We start from the raw sequence: 17,334 nt of genomic DNA, 5'->3' as shown, positions 1-17,334 counted from the left end.
AAAATCAAGGCAGATCATGATGGAGATTACAGTCATGAACCAGAATCAAAGAGGATCCTTCTGGAGGGTAAAAAGTGGTACATGTGAAGCTTTGCTAAAGTGATGATTTTGGAATTATAACTAGGAGCTAAAAGCTTGGTGAACATAGTGAACAGAAGTATAAATACTAGCATAAATAAGTGAACAAAAATATTAAAAAGGTGGGTGTGTGGGAAAGATCTGTGCATGTTGCTGAGACTGCAAACACCAACACTCTCTCCAGGTAAAAAATATTCCAAATGTCTTATAAGGCTTGCTCACCTTCCAGGTGCTGGTGCCTCACCCTCTTTCTCCTTCCCTGGGACAAGGTGAAATATCTTGTTTCTTCCAGGCATTTTCTCTCTAAGAAAGCCCAACATGCACATAGCTTTTTCTACAACTCAAAAAGCACAAAGAAACCACAGGCAGCAGAAATAAGAATATCAATTCAGAAAAATCACATTCCTTTCTAGTCTACCTGTAGAGGACAGATGCAGGAACAAGCTACAGCTGTGAGATTTTTCAGGCTGAAAACTTGAAATGAGCAGGGCGCAGGTCCTTGGGTCTGGGCTGTTGGTGCTTAGTTTGCTACTCAGCAAGGTGAGAGGCTTTTACAGCATTTTCTGGTACCTGCTGCTCCCCCCTCTCCATCCCCTGCTGAGATTTCTTACAGAGGAACCAGCTCTTATTCCTGAACAATGTGATTTCCCTTTTAATAATGAAAAAAAAAAAAAAAAGGCAAGAGTGAAAGGCTACAGTAAAGCAAGTATTGTGAATCTTTGTGCTGCTTATATTCAACCAGATGAGTAATTTGTTAAGAACATTAGAGCAACAGCAAAATCTGAAAACTCAACTAATAACAGGATGTTGATATTTAGTAGCAATTTTTCACAAGGCAGCATTTTCCTCTTTACGTGATCTGTTTTTCTAAATAGCTGCAAACAATGCGTGTGTTAATATTATTTTCAGGATAGGTTGCCAAGAATGCAAAACATTCAAAGAATTGTTTTCCAGAGAGAGAGAATTTTTATTTTGAGAGGGGATTTCTCATCTCTTTTACACATTCTGCACTTGCACCATCTCTGCTTTAACACCACCATCAGCTCTGCGGAGCCATGAGAGTGCTTAGCATGTGAAAGCAAACGTGACCAAAACAGTAGAAATAACATATGACTTTGGTATCAGAGAAAGAGAGACTTGGTAACTGAACATCTTGTGTCAGGGTGCCAGCTAATGTTCCAGATACACAGCTGGCTCATTTAGTACCATTGAGTAAGCTGCTTACCTTCCACATCATTGATAGCAAACATGAAAATCATGGCCTCACATCACCAGGAACCCCCAAAAGTACCCTCTGCCTTCGAAGTTTCCTTGCAAATTCTTTATTGGGAAGTTATCAAGAAATCTTGGAAATTATCTTGCAAAGTAAAGCAGTCAAAACTCAAAGTCGATTCTCCTCTTTTCCCTAAAGGAAACTCAGCTGCATGTAAGGCACCTACGATAGAGAACAGAAATACTGAGCTACAAAAAAGCTGACATGAAATAACAAGGTTAAGACAGTCAAAACAGATCTTCACTCTAATCTACTGGCTCACGAAACGCAGACACAAAGCAGAGAAAATTCTTCTGCCAAGACAAACAACCAGAGAATAGGCACACAAAACAAACTGCAAATCTAGATTATACAAAATCAGGGAAGAACAAATAAAAGAAGAAAGCAAAGAAAAGCCTGCAGACAGAGAGAGGGGTATTCTTATCCCAAAGCTTGTTCTCCGTTTGCATGCTGACCAATTGTGACAAGTTACGGATGTCTCAGATGCCAAGTTAAAAATCTGTTATATCAAAAAGAAATAATTATTTCTTTTATTTCCTAGTCTCTAAGGGTTTTCTCATTTCATTTTCCAATGTAAGAACTATTAATAGAATTTTTGAAAAAAAATCTTGTGATATGACCAAGCAGGCTAGTTCAAAGCAGCACCAGTGGGAAAGTTTCCAAACCTGTAGCACACATACACACACAAAACAAACAAACAAACAAAACACGAAAAAGAGATTTTTGAAAAATCCGTCTATTATAATCATACACTAATCAGAATATTTGCAAAACAAATTAATCAAAAGTTTTAAAACTGCAGGTTTTTCTAGGAAATTTCTGTGAACCAACATTTCACCTACCGTAGCAGAGGATTTTATGAGGCTGGGTATCTTCAGCAAAGCAAAAAATGAGCCAGTCATTAATGGTAAAGAAAAAAAACAAACGGAAAGAGTAAAGTGTGTCTGCAATTGGAACCTGAAAAAAGCAAATCCCCAAAGATGCATAAAAAGAGAAATGAAAAAGTTTAACCAATTTAAGCATAGGAAATATATCAATTCACAGACAAAGAATGACCAAATTGTATTAATTAATCTTGGAACAAAATAATTAAAATTACCTCTCATAAGGTAAAATTATTTAAGAACGGTAAATAAAAATGTTATAGGCACATCATAGCATAGCCCAAAGTTAAAGACAGCATATAAGATATTAATATAACAAACCACAAACTTAGTCTCTTACCTTAACAAAATAATTGAGTGCATTTACAGTGGCTATTTAGTTTCTCAGTAAAATCTGGAGCAAGGGTCCTCCCTAGTCTATGACAACCCCTTGTACAAGAAGGGAAAAGCAGTTGCCTCTTCATTTGTTTTTAGGGTTTTGAGGTTTTGGGAGCTATGGTTTCAACTTCCTGCAATCACAAAATGAGAGATGGTCCCACTACCACTACTTCCCACCAAGAAAACCAATGAGAATTGCATTATAAATTATTGAAAGAAGTAAAATAGTAAGAGGCAATATGATTTACTTCCTGCCCCTATATGCAGAAGCAGCCACAGAGGTTTCTGGCAGAGCTGTTCATGCCTGTGTTTGAGGCCATGCCTTGCCAAAGCTCCCAGATGTCACCACCGCAGCCTGCTGACATCCAGGATGTTGCCTCCAGAAGAGCTCCTGGTACTTCAGCACAATCTAACCAAATGGCTACCAGCCAATAACAAGATGACGATTCCATTTTCTTCAGTACTTCTCAAGTAACAAGATAGAGTTGAGAGCAAATCTTTAATAACAGCCTGTCAGTGATGCTGTACCTGCCTACTCTAAGTCTCAGTTTGGGGATCCCTCAGCCACCTCTCAGTTGGAGAGAAAATCCAAGGTAGGAGAGTGCACATGGAAGGAACTGAGAGGACCTACCCATAAAAGTAACCATGCAGTAACATCTCCTCTGTCTCTCACAAAGCTGCTACCTATTGCCAGCTACAGCATAGGCACAGATTTGGGGACCACAGACACGCCACAGGAGGGACCACTGGGGAGCTGCATGCCCTCTGTCTCCTATTCAGAAAACAGAAATGACTCTTTTTCCACTCAGCTGCTTTCTGAAAGATAATACAGAGATGAAGTGGCATAATTGGCTTTTCTCAAGGAGTTTTCACTCCCTTCTCTTCAGCACATCTGTGAGCTCACAGAATCACCACAGAATGTCCTGAGCTGGAAGAGACCCGCAAGGACAACTCCTGTCCCTACATATGACAACCCCCAAATTCACATCCCAAAAATTTCCCACCCACCTGCCACAGCAGGTAACGGAGATGAGCCCAGATGTCCCAGCCCTACACACTTGTAGGCACAACACCTGAGCAGAGGCCAGCTTGGAAAGACAAGTTGTGATCTCAGCTGCACTGAGCATTTGTTTGAGGACCTCTAGGTTGGATTTTTGTTGTTTCCCCTGTTTTTAGACTGCGGTCCTGTCCGGTTTGGTGACCTCTGGCACACACTGTAGATGAATCCACTGAAACACAGGCTGTTCCAAAAAGGACTGGGTTTGTTTCAGTTGTTCTGCAGTACTGATATGCAAAACGCTCCTTGTTTGTCTCTTCATCTCTCTCTGCGATCTAAAAAGATTCTCTATCAATTATTTTGGCCATATATTCTAAGATAGGTTGGAATTACAGGGACAATCACAAAATTGCAATTCAGAGGGAAAATAATACAAGACCCTGGCTCTCTAGGTTTTATTGGTTTTAAATGGGAATTTATAATAAGCATTTGGGGCTACTTGCTATTTCTCTAGCTAAAATTATTATTATTGTTAGTATTATATATTTATTCTAGGAATTAATTTTGATCACTGAGAATATCTCTGCTTTGCTTTTATGTAGACTGTCACACATTCAGCACAGGAGGCTATTTTTCAGTCTGAAGTGGAGGGGGAAGTCTGTTTGTATGAATGCTGATACACACCTGCCCCATGAAGGTAGTGCCAGAGTTGAAAGCAACCCACTTTTCAAAGCACCTTGGAACACTACTTGCAGTGTAACACTTTGATGTACTCCCACCATTGCTCACTGTAGAGGAGATAGACCCCAAAACATGAATTACTCATTTTAGCCCCCAAAACCACTTTTCACACATTCAAGAATATGCAAGACATTTTTAAAAATCAGTGGACTCTACACAGCATTTATAGAAAACAGGTTATATTCCCTATTCAAAAAAGGCTACTGAATGCTTTAGGGCGTTGTTACTACAAAAATATTCCACATCAAAAGCCACCATATGACTTGCTAGAAACCTTCTGCTCCATCACAGTGGGTAGCCTAACATTTCATTGCTTTGTCTGCTTCCCAGTATGACACACACTGAATCTAAAGAAGTTGCTTGTGTGTCTATTCATTTCTCCATTCAGCACTATATCTGTTCTCCTTTGCTTCCTGCTGCATTTAACAGTGTAAGATAATGAGATGTATATGGCATTAGGAAATATTTCTCCCATTGCAATACTTTGGATTTGGTTTTTTGCTTGGCATTGGGGAATTTTTCTCACGGACAGTTTTGTACCAGCAGCTGTGTTAAGCTCTCTTGGTACTGCTTCAGGGCAGAGACACAATATTCAAGCATGAGCTTTGGAGTGAGGATCACTGCACTAAGTCACAAGAGATTTTAATGGATGCCTTGAAGGCTGTGAAGCCAGAGAAACGTAAAACATGCCTTTCCCATTTCAAAACAGAAGATATTAGTAAGTTGTCTGGTTTAAAAGCATCAGTTCTTGGAAGGACTGGAAACATACTGTGCATCTGTGCTACTTTTTTCAATAAACACAGAACCACTGCAGAGGTAAAAACTGCTGCATCTGCTCATGAACATAATTACTGTGTTTTCTGTTCCAGCTGATCCTTGCCACATGGGAAGGAGGATACAACCTGCAGTGCCAGAACCTGCACAGTGCAGGGGATGCTGACATCCGGGTGAGTGACCGCAGCAGCTCAGCCCCTGTGGCAGCCCTGCCCTCTGCATCCCTGGTGCAACGCTGATGGCAATCTTTAATATGAGGGTTTTAATCAAGTTGTCTGACAGCTGGTAGCCGTCAAGAAGTGTACTCTTTCTGATTCAATACTAATACATCCTTGCTATAGAGAGCACGACAGAGAGTATTTTGAAAACCCATATAACAGGTTCTGTAATCAAAATGGCATTGCCTGGCTATTCAAACAGAGATTAAGGATCATTCAAGAAATTGGGACAGAAAATGATCACCTAAAATGTAACTTGGGCTCAAGCTACAAACTGGTTTAAGCCCAACTCTAAACTTTGAAAAACTGCAGAGACATTGTACTGGCTTGCCTCATCTATAGTTTCAAATCTTATTTCTGCATCACAGCAATTCCATGTATTAACTTTCTACCATTCCCCGCGTCAGGCTTGCTTTCCAGATAACATTAGAACTGAGGGCAGAAAAATTGGTTAACTTGCATAATTTTCCCCAATCCTAAATATTTGTCTGTGTCTTCACAAGAAAAGACCTTTTCCCCCTTTCTGTTTAAACTAACTGTAACTGTCCAGGAACATATCCTGAACTTTGATAAAGTGCCGCAACTCTAGAGGATGGTCTGTTCCATTGTGCTTGGAATATTTAAAAATAAGAAGCTGCCAGCAAAATTTGATTGGTGCCAATGAAGTATAAAAGGTAGAAGCCTTAAAAAATAAAGGAAAAAAACCAAAACAAACCACACAACTGTACCTTTGATGAAAAAATAGATTAGAAAACGCTTCCTCAAAGTTAATATCTCTTAAATTATATTTATATATTGATACATTTATACAATCGCATTAAAAATGAAGTCTTTTTTCTAAACTGCTTCATTCAAGAGGGAAATAAAGTTGAAGCCAGAGCTTGTGCTCCTTCTTCAATAGGACATTAATGCCTTTTGGGAAGTTGCATGCCTAAGCACTGATGAAGTACAGCGTTGTTTAAGCTCTTCTACGGACAAATATTGATCTCCTGCTCCTTTGTTCTTGCTTGTACAGGTAGCCAAGGTGCTGTGGTGGTATTATTTTTCCAAAGTAATTGAATTCATGGACACTATCTTCTTTGTACTGAGAAAGAAAACCAGCCAGATCACCTTCCTTCATGTGTATCACCATGCCACTATGTTTAACATTTGGTGGTGTGTTCTGAACTGGATACCTTGTGGGCAAAGTAAGTCTTTTCGCTTCATCACCTGGGGTGTAAGTCACCTGCTGCTGGAGGGGAATCACATCACCATGCACAGCAAGTGTGCCACTGCGCTATGTGATCGCACCTTTAAGGTTCAGAGACTTTCAGAACTGCTTAACACCTGCAAACCAGAGTAAAGTTACAAGCACGGTTAAAAGTGCAGGCCAAAAATATCCAAGTGTCAGGCCCTAGATTTTCAACTTAGCTGCCACTGTCTCTTATGTTTACTTCTCTTCAAACCACTTTTAGGCAGGATAACACTACTGACTGGTACACAAGAGCAAACACATGCAAGACCTACTCCAAAAGCAGGGGTAGGAGGAAATCATGACCCTAGTAAAGTCAGTGTCAATCATAACAAATAAATTCAGTAGCATTTTTACAAATTTGACTCCTGTATGCATCAATCTGATGTTCTGCTTTAACAGGTACTTTACTTATGTAATCACTAATTAAAACACTGATTTGAGTTAATTTTGTTTTAAGTGAGAATACATCTTATTCAAGTAGTAGAACTACTGAAAAGCCAGAACTGATCAATGCAGTCCTACATTTCATATTGAAATAGCAGAAGTAGCAGCATCCTTTGCTTTATTTTAGGTTCAATAGATTTCACAACAACAACAATATTTAAATGATTTGGCTCTTAGAAAGATGTTGTAATTGTCATTTTCCCACCCTGTTGAGATGGAGAAAATATATGGTGCCACAGGTTGGTCCCTTATCATTTGTATACTAACATTGGCATTTGTGTCCGAAAAGCAGGGAAACACTTCAGGTGTCTCACAACACACACAATTTTCCGGAGCTTCATACAGCCAGAGGCTTCCTGTGGCATTGTTATCAGAGTTCAGAAGAAACTCAGTTTTCTTACTTTAAGCTGTTAAAGGGAGTCACCTCAGTCCACTGTAAGATTTTGTAAGGCAACTTGCTGCAGCTTTTTTTTCAGAACAAAAAGCAAAATTCACATTTGTTGGCACTTACTACAGACAGCACAAAGTCAAAGTAAATCACTGTTATAGGTAGAATCACAGGTCAAGGATTTCGTAGCAATTGCAAGCTATTTCTACAGAGATGTAAACAAATTGGCAGAGATTTGTGTTTTCTATTGTATCTGAACGTATTCCCCACACTTTGCACTAGCTTCGCACTGTTATAATAGAGTGGAAAAATTGGTAGTAATTAATCAGCTAAAAAAATCAAAACAGTTGGTGAGACTATCTTGTAGTTGTGAAGTACTGCCATCAAACACATGAGCATCCAGCAGACAGAGTAGTGCTGCTACTTCTCAACAGTCTGTAAGGTATGGAGAGTAATTCATTTTCTCTAGAATTAGTGTTTACTGAGCGTAGCTAATCAGAGTGGCAAGGTTTTATTCTGGGGTGAAATTCTGCAAATCTGCAATCTAGCAGAAGAGCCACTGAAGAAGATGAGAGCAGTGTTCAAACACAGCCACACGAGACCAGTTTAATTCAAAGTAAAGCCCCTACTACTGCATCAGGGAGAAGAAGAGCAGGTGCCTCCCAGGGCGCTGAGCTGTGGCACCAGCAGCACAATCACCCACAGCAGTATCTAAAGCTTGCAGTGATAATGGAGAGACTCATGCAAATAACATTTGGGAGGGCAATGAAAGCAATAACCTGTAAAACAACAGAATATAAAAGGAAAGTGGAGAGAATGAAAAAATACAGGATGAAAATACAGTATTTGGCATGAGAAAAACCCTGTAGGAAGTATCATTTAGTTTGTTGATTGTCCCTAGGACAGCATCACTTCACATCAGGAATGTCTTTAGCAAAGGATAAGCAGAGAGGGAAGGTTTACCATATGCAGGAGACATTGCTAACAATAATATCTTCTCTTGCTTTTTAGTAGTTGGTATACAAAATTTTTCACCTTATTGGATTTTTACAGGTTTCTTTGGGCCCACTTTGAATAGCTTTATCCACGTGCTCATGTATTCTTATTACGGACTGTCAGTCATCCCTTCTATGCGCAAGTATCTGTGGTGGAAGAAATACCTCACTCAGGCACAATTGGTATGTATCTACCTTAATCTCATTTTTAACAACCAGAAATCCTTTGAAATACCAGAGAGGACAAAATTAATGGTAGATAAATATTGTCATTTTCAGAATTAAGCCAGTTAGAATTAAAATATAACAAAGCTATTGTGCAGAATAAGCCAAGAGTACAGCTTAGTATAATTTTATAAAGGAAATGATGCTGAAAAATATTTTCTACAATACAGTAGAAACTCTACAATCCATAAATCTTCATTATTTTTGATCTGTTGTGTAGAAAATGGACAGTGCTTAATTATGGTAAATAGACTGATCATAAAAACTGACGGAGCCAGCTCCAGTCAGTTCCAAGACAGACCCACCACTGGCCAAAGCTAAGCCTATCAGCAAAGTGGGGGGCACCTCTGTGAAATCATATTTAACAAAGATTTTTAAAAGCTGCACAGCAGCTGTGAGAGATGAGTGAGAAGGTGTGAACGAAACAGCTCCACAGACCCTTGACATGGTCAGAGCAGAAGGATGGGATGAGGAGCAGAGATTCTCCTGCAGCCCATGGTGAGGCTGGCTGTCCCTTTGAAGCCCATGGAGGTCCACAGTGGAGTAGATACCTACCCTGCAGCCCAGGGAGGACCCCACACTGCAGCAAGTGGACATGCCCTGAAGTAAGCCACAGCCTATGGAGGAAAGCCCATATAGAAACAGGGTCATGGCAGGAACTATAACCTGTGGCAAAGAGCCCAGGTTAGAGCAGGTTTGCTGGCAGAACCTGTGGCCTCTGGGGGACCCATGATGGAGCAGTCTGTTTTCCTGAAGGACTGCACCCAATGGAAAGGAGCAGTTCTTTAAGAACTGCAGCCCGTGGGAAGGACCCACATTGGAGAAGTTCATGGAGGACTGTCTCCCTTGAGAGGGACCACACACTGGAGCAGGGGAGGAGCATGAGGTAGAAGAAGCAGCAGAACCAAAGCAATATGGACTGACTGCAACACTCATTCCTCAACTTCCTGTACCACTTGGGGGAAGGAGGTAGAAGAGTAAGAAGTTGAACCTGGGAAGAAACAGGGGCTTATGGGAAGGTGTTTTGAGTTTTGGTTTATTTCTCACTGTCCTTCTCTGTTATTGATTGGCAATAAAATAATCTTCCTGAAGTCAAGTCTGTTTTGACTGTGGTGGTAATTGGTAAGTTTTACCAATTACCCTCCCTGTCCTTGTCTCAAGCCACAAGTTTCTTCATCTTATTTTCTCCCCCTGCTCTACTGATGAGAGGAAGTGAGAGAGCAGCTGGGTAGGCACCTGGCAGCCAACCAAGGTTAGCCCACCACATTGTGGTACAACTACAAAATGCAAAAGGATGTAAACAACTTCTGTCTTGTCTAAGAGTTTATCCAGCTTCTAAAAGTCTACTACAGCAGTTGCTGTACCCAAAGAGCTGAGCCACATCAAAAGCTTCTACCAACAAGACAAGGCTTGATGTGAAATAAAGTTCTTTTCACTTTTTTTATTTTAGGGCCTGTTCATATTATTTGTGAGTTCAGATGTTTGCAGTGAGCTTAAAAACAACTGTGCAGAAACGTGTTCAGCAAATGCTTCTTCTCTGAGCTGAGCCCATCCCTGCAGTTGAAACTCGCTGCCCTGTTTGAAACACACCAGCATGCTGGAGCTGGGGAGAATCAGATGCCCTAGCATGTTCTATGGGTCACGGTTCTAAGTACAGACAGACTTCTGCAATTCTTTCTCCAGCTCATTTTTTTCTTCATTTGCCCCCATCTTAACTTCATTAATACAAATGCCACCATACCTGAACTTCTCCTTAGATTTAGGATTTCCATATTCAGTTAAGACTTCTAAAGTTATTGCCCGGAGTCTTTAGAGTTAATCTCTGTTACTGGTCAGGAACTAGAGAAATATTGTACCTGGCACAACATGGTCTGGAAGACAGAACAACTTCTACTAAAATAAAAGTGCTTTCATTTTGCCAGCTAGGCCTATAAACTCATATTTTTAGAAATCTCTGACCCCTCAGATTTTTTATAATTTCATAAGACTGCCATTTTAACTTAACCCTCACAATATATCCACAGGTTCAGAAAGGCATAGTTTTCAGGAATACTCAAACTTTCAAGGAGCAGGACTAGGTGACATTGACACATCTGATTAAAGTAGCACTGACTGTTTCTCAGCAAATACTCATGTATGATTGTTCCTCCACAGATCCAGTTTCTGCTCACTATTGTGCACACACTCAGTGCAGCTGTGAAGCCATGTGGATTCCCATTTGGCTGCCTCATGTTCCAGTCTTCCTATATGGCCACACTAGTCATTCTTTTCATAAACTTCTATGTTAAGGTAAGCAGTCTTCCGAGAGCTTTCTGACAAGAATGGGAAGAAAAAAGAACTTTTTAGGTAGCAGTCTTGATGAACTCACATGTAGAATGAGCATCAGCATCTGAAATATTTTTGTATTAAAATATATATGACGGTTAAGAATGATAGATGCAGCACTGTTTGCAAGAGACAGTCATTCAGTAATGATGACCTCTCCATCCCAGGTCTGCACTTGCATAGCAAGTCAGGTACCACACTCAGGATTTAAGAAGTCTGAATTTGCTCTGTTGAGTAACTTTTTGAGCCTTCCTCCCTCCTTTGAAAAAAGAAACAAGCAACTATGTCTTTGCATTGTTTGTTTCCCACCTTTTCTATCAGGGACTGCTCCAGCCTGCATGCACACATAGAGCTTGTAGTGAAAAGGGCTTAAAATATTTTTTTGATGCCAAGAAGTATTACAGTAATACTAGTAAGGTAATACCACCCACAGCAGTAAAAATAATACCGTTCCCTTAATGCAGTCTGAAACAAATACATACACCTGCATCAAGAAACACCAGACAGCTCCGTTTTACAGTTAACCATAAGAAGTATGTAGGGGGCACTAAATAAATCCAAGTAGTTACTTTAGATTTTGCTTTTATAGACATACCGGAAAACACCTTCAAGAACGGCTGTAAATGAAACCCCTGTCACAACAGAAATCAAGAACGGTTTCCATAAGGACTACTTTGCTGCTGCCAATGGATCCCTGCACAATAAGAAAGCACAATAAGTATAGCATTTCTTATGTGTTTGGGGCTTTTTTTCTAAAAAAAAGAGAAGAAGAAAAAAAAAAAGACTGAATTATAAGCTTTAGCTTAAAGCCTATTTGATTACATTTATCAATTCTTTGTACCAGACACTTATTAATGTACTGCTCTTTAGATTTTAACAAAATGAGTAAAATTATTTGTCCTGTCAAAGATCACCATAGGAACAAGAAGACCAAGATGTTCCTCATATGAAAAACAAAGTCTTTTGGATCTCTAACGCTGACACAAAAACGCCTTATAAAATAACTTGATGGATAAATCCGTCAATGACTTCAAAATGTTAGGACTCTGTTCAGACTAACAAGCTGAGCACTTTTTGTGCATGTGAGAGGTCTTGAGGCAAGGCTCTGCAGTGCACCCAACACATTCAGCTAAACTGTGACCAAAGTCAGGAAAACAAAAGCAGAGAAACCTACCTTTTCCATCACCATACCTCTTTTCTGGCTTCCTCTGAGTCATTCCCCAAAGCACGTTCCCTTCTGTGGACACCAGTGAGGTGCAGCCATCCCTTTGGTGCTGAGGGAACCCTGGGGAAGGACACAGCAGAGAGCAGAGCCCAGATGCACCATCCCAGAACCTGCACACAGACTTGTGCCATGCTCGCTTGCCCATGTGCAACCTGATTCAAACACCAGGAGCCTGCTGTTTCAGTGGCCTGGACTGGTGGCACCTGGGGTCACCCAGTATGGTATTTAGAATACATGATGTTAGACAACTATGTTGGGTTTCAAACTCCAGTGAAAGCAAAGCAAGCCTGTTTGGATGTGCTAAATTAATAGGAGTTCTGACTGAATGGATTTTGAAAGGAATTGAGCTCAGCAAATTAACAAAGATAAATCCTTTGAAAGTAAATGCACACAAAGTCAACCCTATACAAACACTGCTAATTTGAGGCAAGCTGACATGCCAAATGCTGATAGACTGGAAGATGCAGAAAACCTTAAAAGGGAATTCAGAAATGAGCAAAGTACATTATATTGGAACTTCTGTTATAGGTGAGTCTTATTCAGACTGGAGAAACAGATGAGACTGAAGCACAATCCTCTGCAGGGAAAGCAAACAGGTATTTGCTGTCTGCAGCTCTAACAGTGTGTCTCTCACAGGAGCCAGTCACCATCTTTGCGGCTGCTTCTAGCTGCATCTACTTCCCACTTAAATGATTAGAAATGACTACCCAAAGTTAGCTTTGGGGATCTGCCCCTCGCTCTTGTCATTTAGCCCCCTTCAAAGCCTCTACTAAAAGTGAACACAGCCTATTTCCTCTCCCTGTTCCTAGTTCTGGTGTCTTCCAATCTGCTGTGTATAAATTCTCTCAACAGAGAATCATAGGGCAGTTTGGGTTGGAAGGGACCTTCAAAGGTCATCTAGTCCAACCCCCCTGCAATGAACATTCAACTAGATCAGGTTGCTCAGAGCCTTGTCCAGCCTGGCCTAGAATGTCTCCAGGGATGGGGCATCTACCACCTCTCTGGGCAACCTGGGCCAGTGTTTCACCACCCTCACAATAAAAATCAACAAACTCTTCCTTATATCTAGTCTAAATCTCCCCTATTTTACTTTAAAAGCATTGACTCTTGTCCTATCACAACAGACCCACAAAAACACCTTTCAGAATCACCTCAGCTCATCAAGCCCCCCAGACCAAGGCAGCTCTGTAGAGGGATGATGTCCTCTGTCTCCCATCACCCTGTGAGGTCCCAGGGTGGGAAGGGGACAAACCATATGCCCAGCCAGCACCAAGCAGCTGCAGAGGGCCCACAGGGAGAGGATGTTGTCCCAAATCCTGCTCCTCCAATTCTTCTTCTCCATCACCTCACAGCTCAGTTAACCTCTCTAGATGATCTGTCATTGGGGGGTCTTGGAGACTGCAGGTGCCAAGGCAGGAAGGTTTATCCCAGGGAGTGGTAGGGCTGCAGGGCAGCCTGCCTTGCTGGGAGCAGCCTGAGAGACTGCTGGCACAAGGGCTGGTGCATAGAAAGGGGCTGAGGAAGTGGGACAGGACGGGGGAAGAACAGACTGGTTTGTCCAGCATAAGCAAGCGGAGAAAGAGGTACAGAGAAGGGTTCAGTTTGAATTTGTGCTTGAAAGTCCCCCTGGATCCCCTCTGCCTCCAGTCAGTTCCATTTCCTGCTTCATTACAATGTAGACAAAACCCTTCTGCTACGGCAGAAAACTGAAAACCCCACAGTTCTGCAGCACAGGCAGGGCAATTGAGCAGCCTGGCTGCTAAACTGCATCACTGTGAACTGGGGAATCAAAATAACTGCAATATTCACACACTTTAACACCATGTCAGACCTGGTGCATATTTGCATTTACTCTCTCTTCATGAAGCCAGTCACAAAAAGAGTCAATATTTGTTTTATTTAACATTTGATAAGGAGAGAAGGCAGCAACCAAAAAAACCCAACAAACCAACCAAAACAAGCCCACAGCCACAAAGCCTGGACTCTGTACATTTACTAGTTCTCACTGGCCCTTCCATAAAGTTTGCTTTGCAGACGTCTCTGGTTGATACTGTAAAACTCACAAGTTGTAAGAAATCAGCAGGTAGGACTAAATGTATTGTACATGGCCCCATGTAAAGGGAGATCTTCAGAGCCCTGCACCTGTCAGTTTGGTGCTGGAAACCAGAGTAAGGGCAGAAGAAATCAGAGCCTACAAGGTAGCATGCAAGGCAAATGTCTGAACCATTCATCTAAGGCAGGCAATAAAGTGGTTGTGTGTCCCAGTGTGGGTTTCTGGCTGAGCAGAGTCCATAACCTTTTGCTGGCAAAATATGCATTTGACTACCAAGGTGGACAATGTCGGCGTGCTAAGTGTTGAAGTTTACTACGGCAACCAAACCCACAGATACTGTCTCTTTTGCTTTGTTGAAACCTCAGTTTAAAAAAAAAAAAAAAAAAAAAAAAAAAAAAAAGAGAGAGAGAAAGAGAAAGAAATAAATGCCTTACTTGAAACTCAAAGGGCTGGGTGGAGGGGGGGGAGGGGGAAGAAAAAAAGGCAAAAAAACCAAGATGGTCTCACCTTGCAGATCCAGATCAGCCAGGAAGGCTGCAATCAGGTATGTTTTAAATTCTTCAGATCTGTCTTAACATCTTCAAAATGCTGCAACTTTGAAGAAAGAGAAGTGTTGACTTTTTAAACTGATTTTCCTGTAATACATAACATTGTAAATAAATAAATTTTACTATCAGAGTGTCTCTCCTCCCCTTTATTTAATGCATCAAACACAGAAACAGCTTGCAAAGGAATCCTTGACAACTGACTTCAGCCACTAAGGGAAACCTGGAAATTGTTAAGATACTGAAACAGACAACATTAAAGCAGAGGTGCTCTGTCGTTACCATATTCACTCTCAAATAGATAATGAGTCCATTGCTTCTCTCACCATCAAACCCTCAAAAAAAAACCAATCTCAAACTTGGCTAGAGCAGTTCTGAGTGCTGCTATAAAACCGTATACTGCATGTTACCACACAGAGGCGGCATCTAGCGCTATAGATGGATAAAGTCAGTGTTATTCCTGGAAAGAGATAAGAGATGTAATAGCTGATAAAGGCAAAGAGGATCCAGTCTGGAGGCTACTCCTACCAACAAATAGGCTGAGAAGGGATTTTGGCAACTACATGTTCACAGGGCACTTCAAGCTACATTCATGGCAAGGTACAGTCTCTATATTTGACTTCTTTGCAAGGACTACCAGTCCTTAAATAGTTTAGAAGGAAATTCCACATTCTGTCAGCTGAAAATTAAGTACGTCAGGCACATTTCCACTTGGACTATTCCAGAGAAACGGGAGAGAAGGAAGCACCTCATCCAGCCCACCAGGCAAAATCACAACTGAACAAATGCCTGCATTCACTAAAGAATGTTTATTGTGTGGAAAAAACTAACAAAGACCACAAACAAACAAACAGTGTTTTGCCAAACTCACCTTCCAGCAATACTCCAAACAATTAGGCAATCGCCTTTCTAATGTGCTTTCAGGGCATTGCCTTGCCTCTGAATGCATATAAGAGTTTTAAGCAGCCAGCAGTTCCCCTTTGCTACAGAGCACCCAAGCCTAGGAAAGGCACTCATACCCACAGCAAGCCTAAAGATTCTCAGATAAATAAGTCCCTTGGTTAGGTGTCAGCATGGACTAAGCAGAGATTGCAGATGGGTGAAGGGACCGGATACTGCACTCAGGTTCCCTGCAGCACTTCTAGCGTCACTCATGATCTGCATAACAGTTTGCTACAATGGTTCTCCTAAATTTCTGTTGTTTGTGAACTGTGTTGGTGACAAGTACTGAAACCTGTTCTTTTCCAAAATAAGACAGTGAGTCAAATCAATATTTTTCCTACAAATACTTAAAGAAACTTAGATACTTGTACTAAGGTACATAAGCAACTTTCCCATTTGCAAAAGAGTTTCTTTGAATATGGTCGAGCCCAACTTTCATCTGAGTTTCTGAAGGAAAACCAAAGTAAGCAGAAGGGAACAGCTATGTTGACCCACAAAACATCAAGTCCCATGGGTGCTTTGAACGTCCTTCAGCCACAAATAACCAGCATAAACCACAAGTCCAGCAGCATTCCCCACCTTTGCAAATGAAGGCTGAAGGCTGTACTACAACAAGATTCAAAATTACTTCCAATTCATTTACTGTGAAACAAGACACTCGTCACAAGATATATCTGCCACTGTAGTTGGCTTCAAGGCAAGATTACTCATTCAGGTAAGTCAGGCTGATAGCTAGCAGCTTTGTAAAGACTGTGGTGTCAGAAGCCAATAGACAAAAAGGATAGCTCCACAGTCTAATGCCCAAATAGCTATTGTTACAAGGAGTCATTATAGTCAAGAACAAGGGCTGTTCTCTAACAGGATATTGGAGTTTTAAGGAGTTATGTTTAACTAACATTCCAATTTGCAGGTTCCAGACTAGGATATGGTGCCCATTGAAATGTCATACACATTGCATTTAATCCAACTTAAACTGGACTGAACTACCAAGTCAATTAGCAGTTTCTTCCAACGACACAGTACTGTAGCTGGGAACTGCCAGTTCTCCATAGGCAGCCCCACTACCTGTAAAAGTTTGTTTCTTTAATGAAGCAAAGGTTGCAATAACTTGCTTGTTCAAAGCTCGTGTTTACATAGCAGGTTATCTTTTGATTCTCAAATTGATTCTCTATTTTCTCTCTTCTCAGTTTTCTACCACCAGATCCCAACTGAAAACAATCTCAAAAATGTCATGCCTTTCATATTGAAAATACAAACACAGGGGAAGATATGTAAACACTTCACCCTGCAGTTTTGGGGTCACCAGAGGTTGCGTATGGAGGACAGAGAAGTAAAGCAGAAGTGAGAAAGCTATTGAGTTTTATTCACTGGTTTTGAATATAGTTAACCTACCAAAGAATGAAGAGGAAGGAATGAGCTTTACTACGGCCCTTCTAGGAACACAGGAATTAAAGGAGAGAAAGCAGGCTGCTTACACATGCCAAGGCTCAGCTTTAGAGGGTTTCTCTCCCAGTCCGTCTACAAGTAATGCTTTCTCAACTCTTACAATAAACAGAAAACACCCTGTAATACATGAGCAGGAGAGGCTCTGTTACTATATTTGTTTCCAACGTAC

General features: G+C 41.0%; 1 protein-coding gene across 1 annotated transcript in view; it reads left to right on the top strand.

Annotated features, from left to right (window-relative positions):
• The window catches only part of ELOVL2 (ELOVL fatty acid elongase 2), a gene marked incomplete at both ends in the record, with an annotated part of 49,074 nt that extends 37,402 nt beyond the window's left edge, over nucleotides 1-11,672 (top strand). The window contains 5 exons of the mRNA XM_082044583.1: nucleotides 5,221-5,298; nucleotides 6,359-6,530; nucleotides 8,463-8,587; nucleotides 10,784-10,918; nucleotides 11,544-11,672. Of these exons, the coding sequence (XP_081900709.1) occupies nucleotides 5,221-5,298; nucleotides 6,359-6,530; nucleotides 8,463-8,587; nucleotides 10,784-10,918; nucleotides 11,544-11,672 (639 nt within the window). The remainder of the gene's footprint in view (nucleotides 1-5,220; nucleotides 5,299-6,358; nucleotides 6,531-8,462; nucleotides 8,588-10,783; nucleotides 10,919-11,543) is intronic.
• Between the last annotated feature and the right edge of the window lie 5,662 nt (nucleotides 11,673-17,334).

This window comes from Streptopelia decaocto (assembly GCF_964273445.1).
Source record: "Streptopelia decaocto genome assembly, chromosome: 2".
In the NCBI taxonomy this organism is placed as follows: domain Eukaryota; kingdom Metazoa; phylum Chordata; class Aves; order Columbiformes; family Columbidae; genus Streptopelia; species Streptopelia decaocto.
Note: the sequence above shows the minus strand (reverse complement) of the source record. Positions and strands in the feature narration are given on the sequence as shown.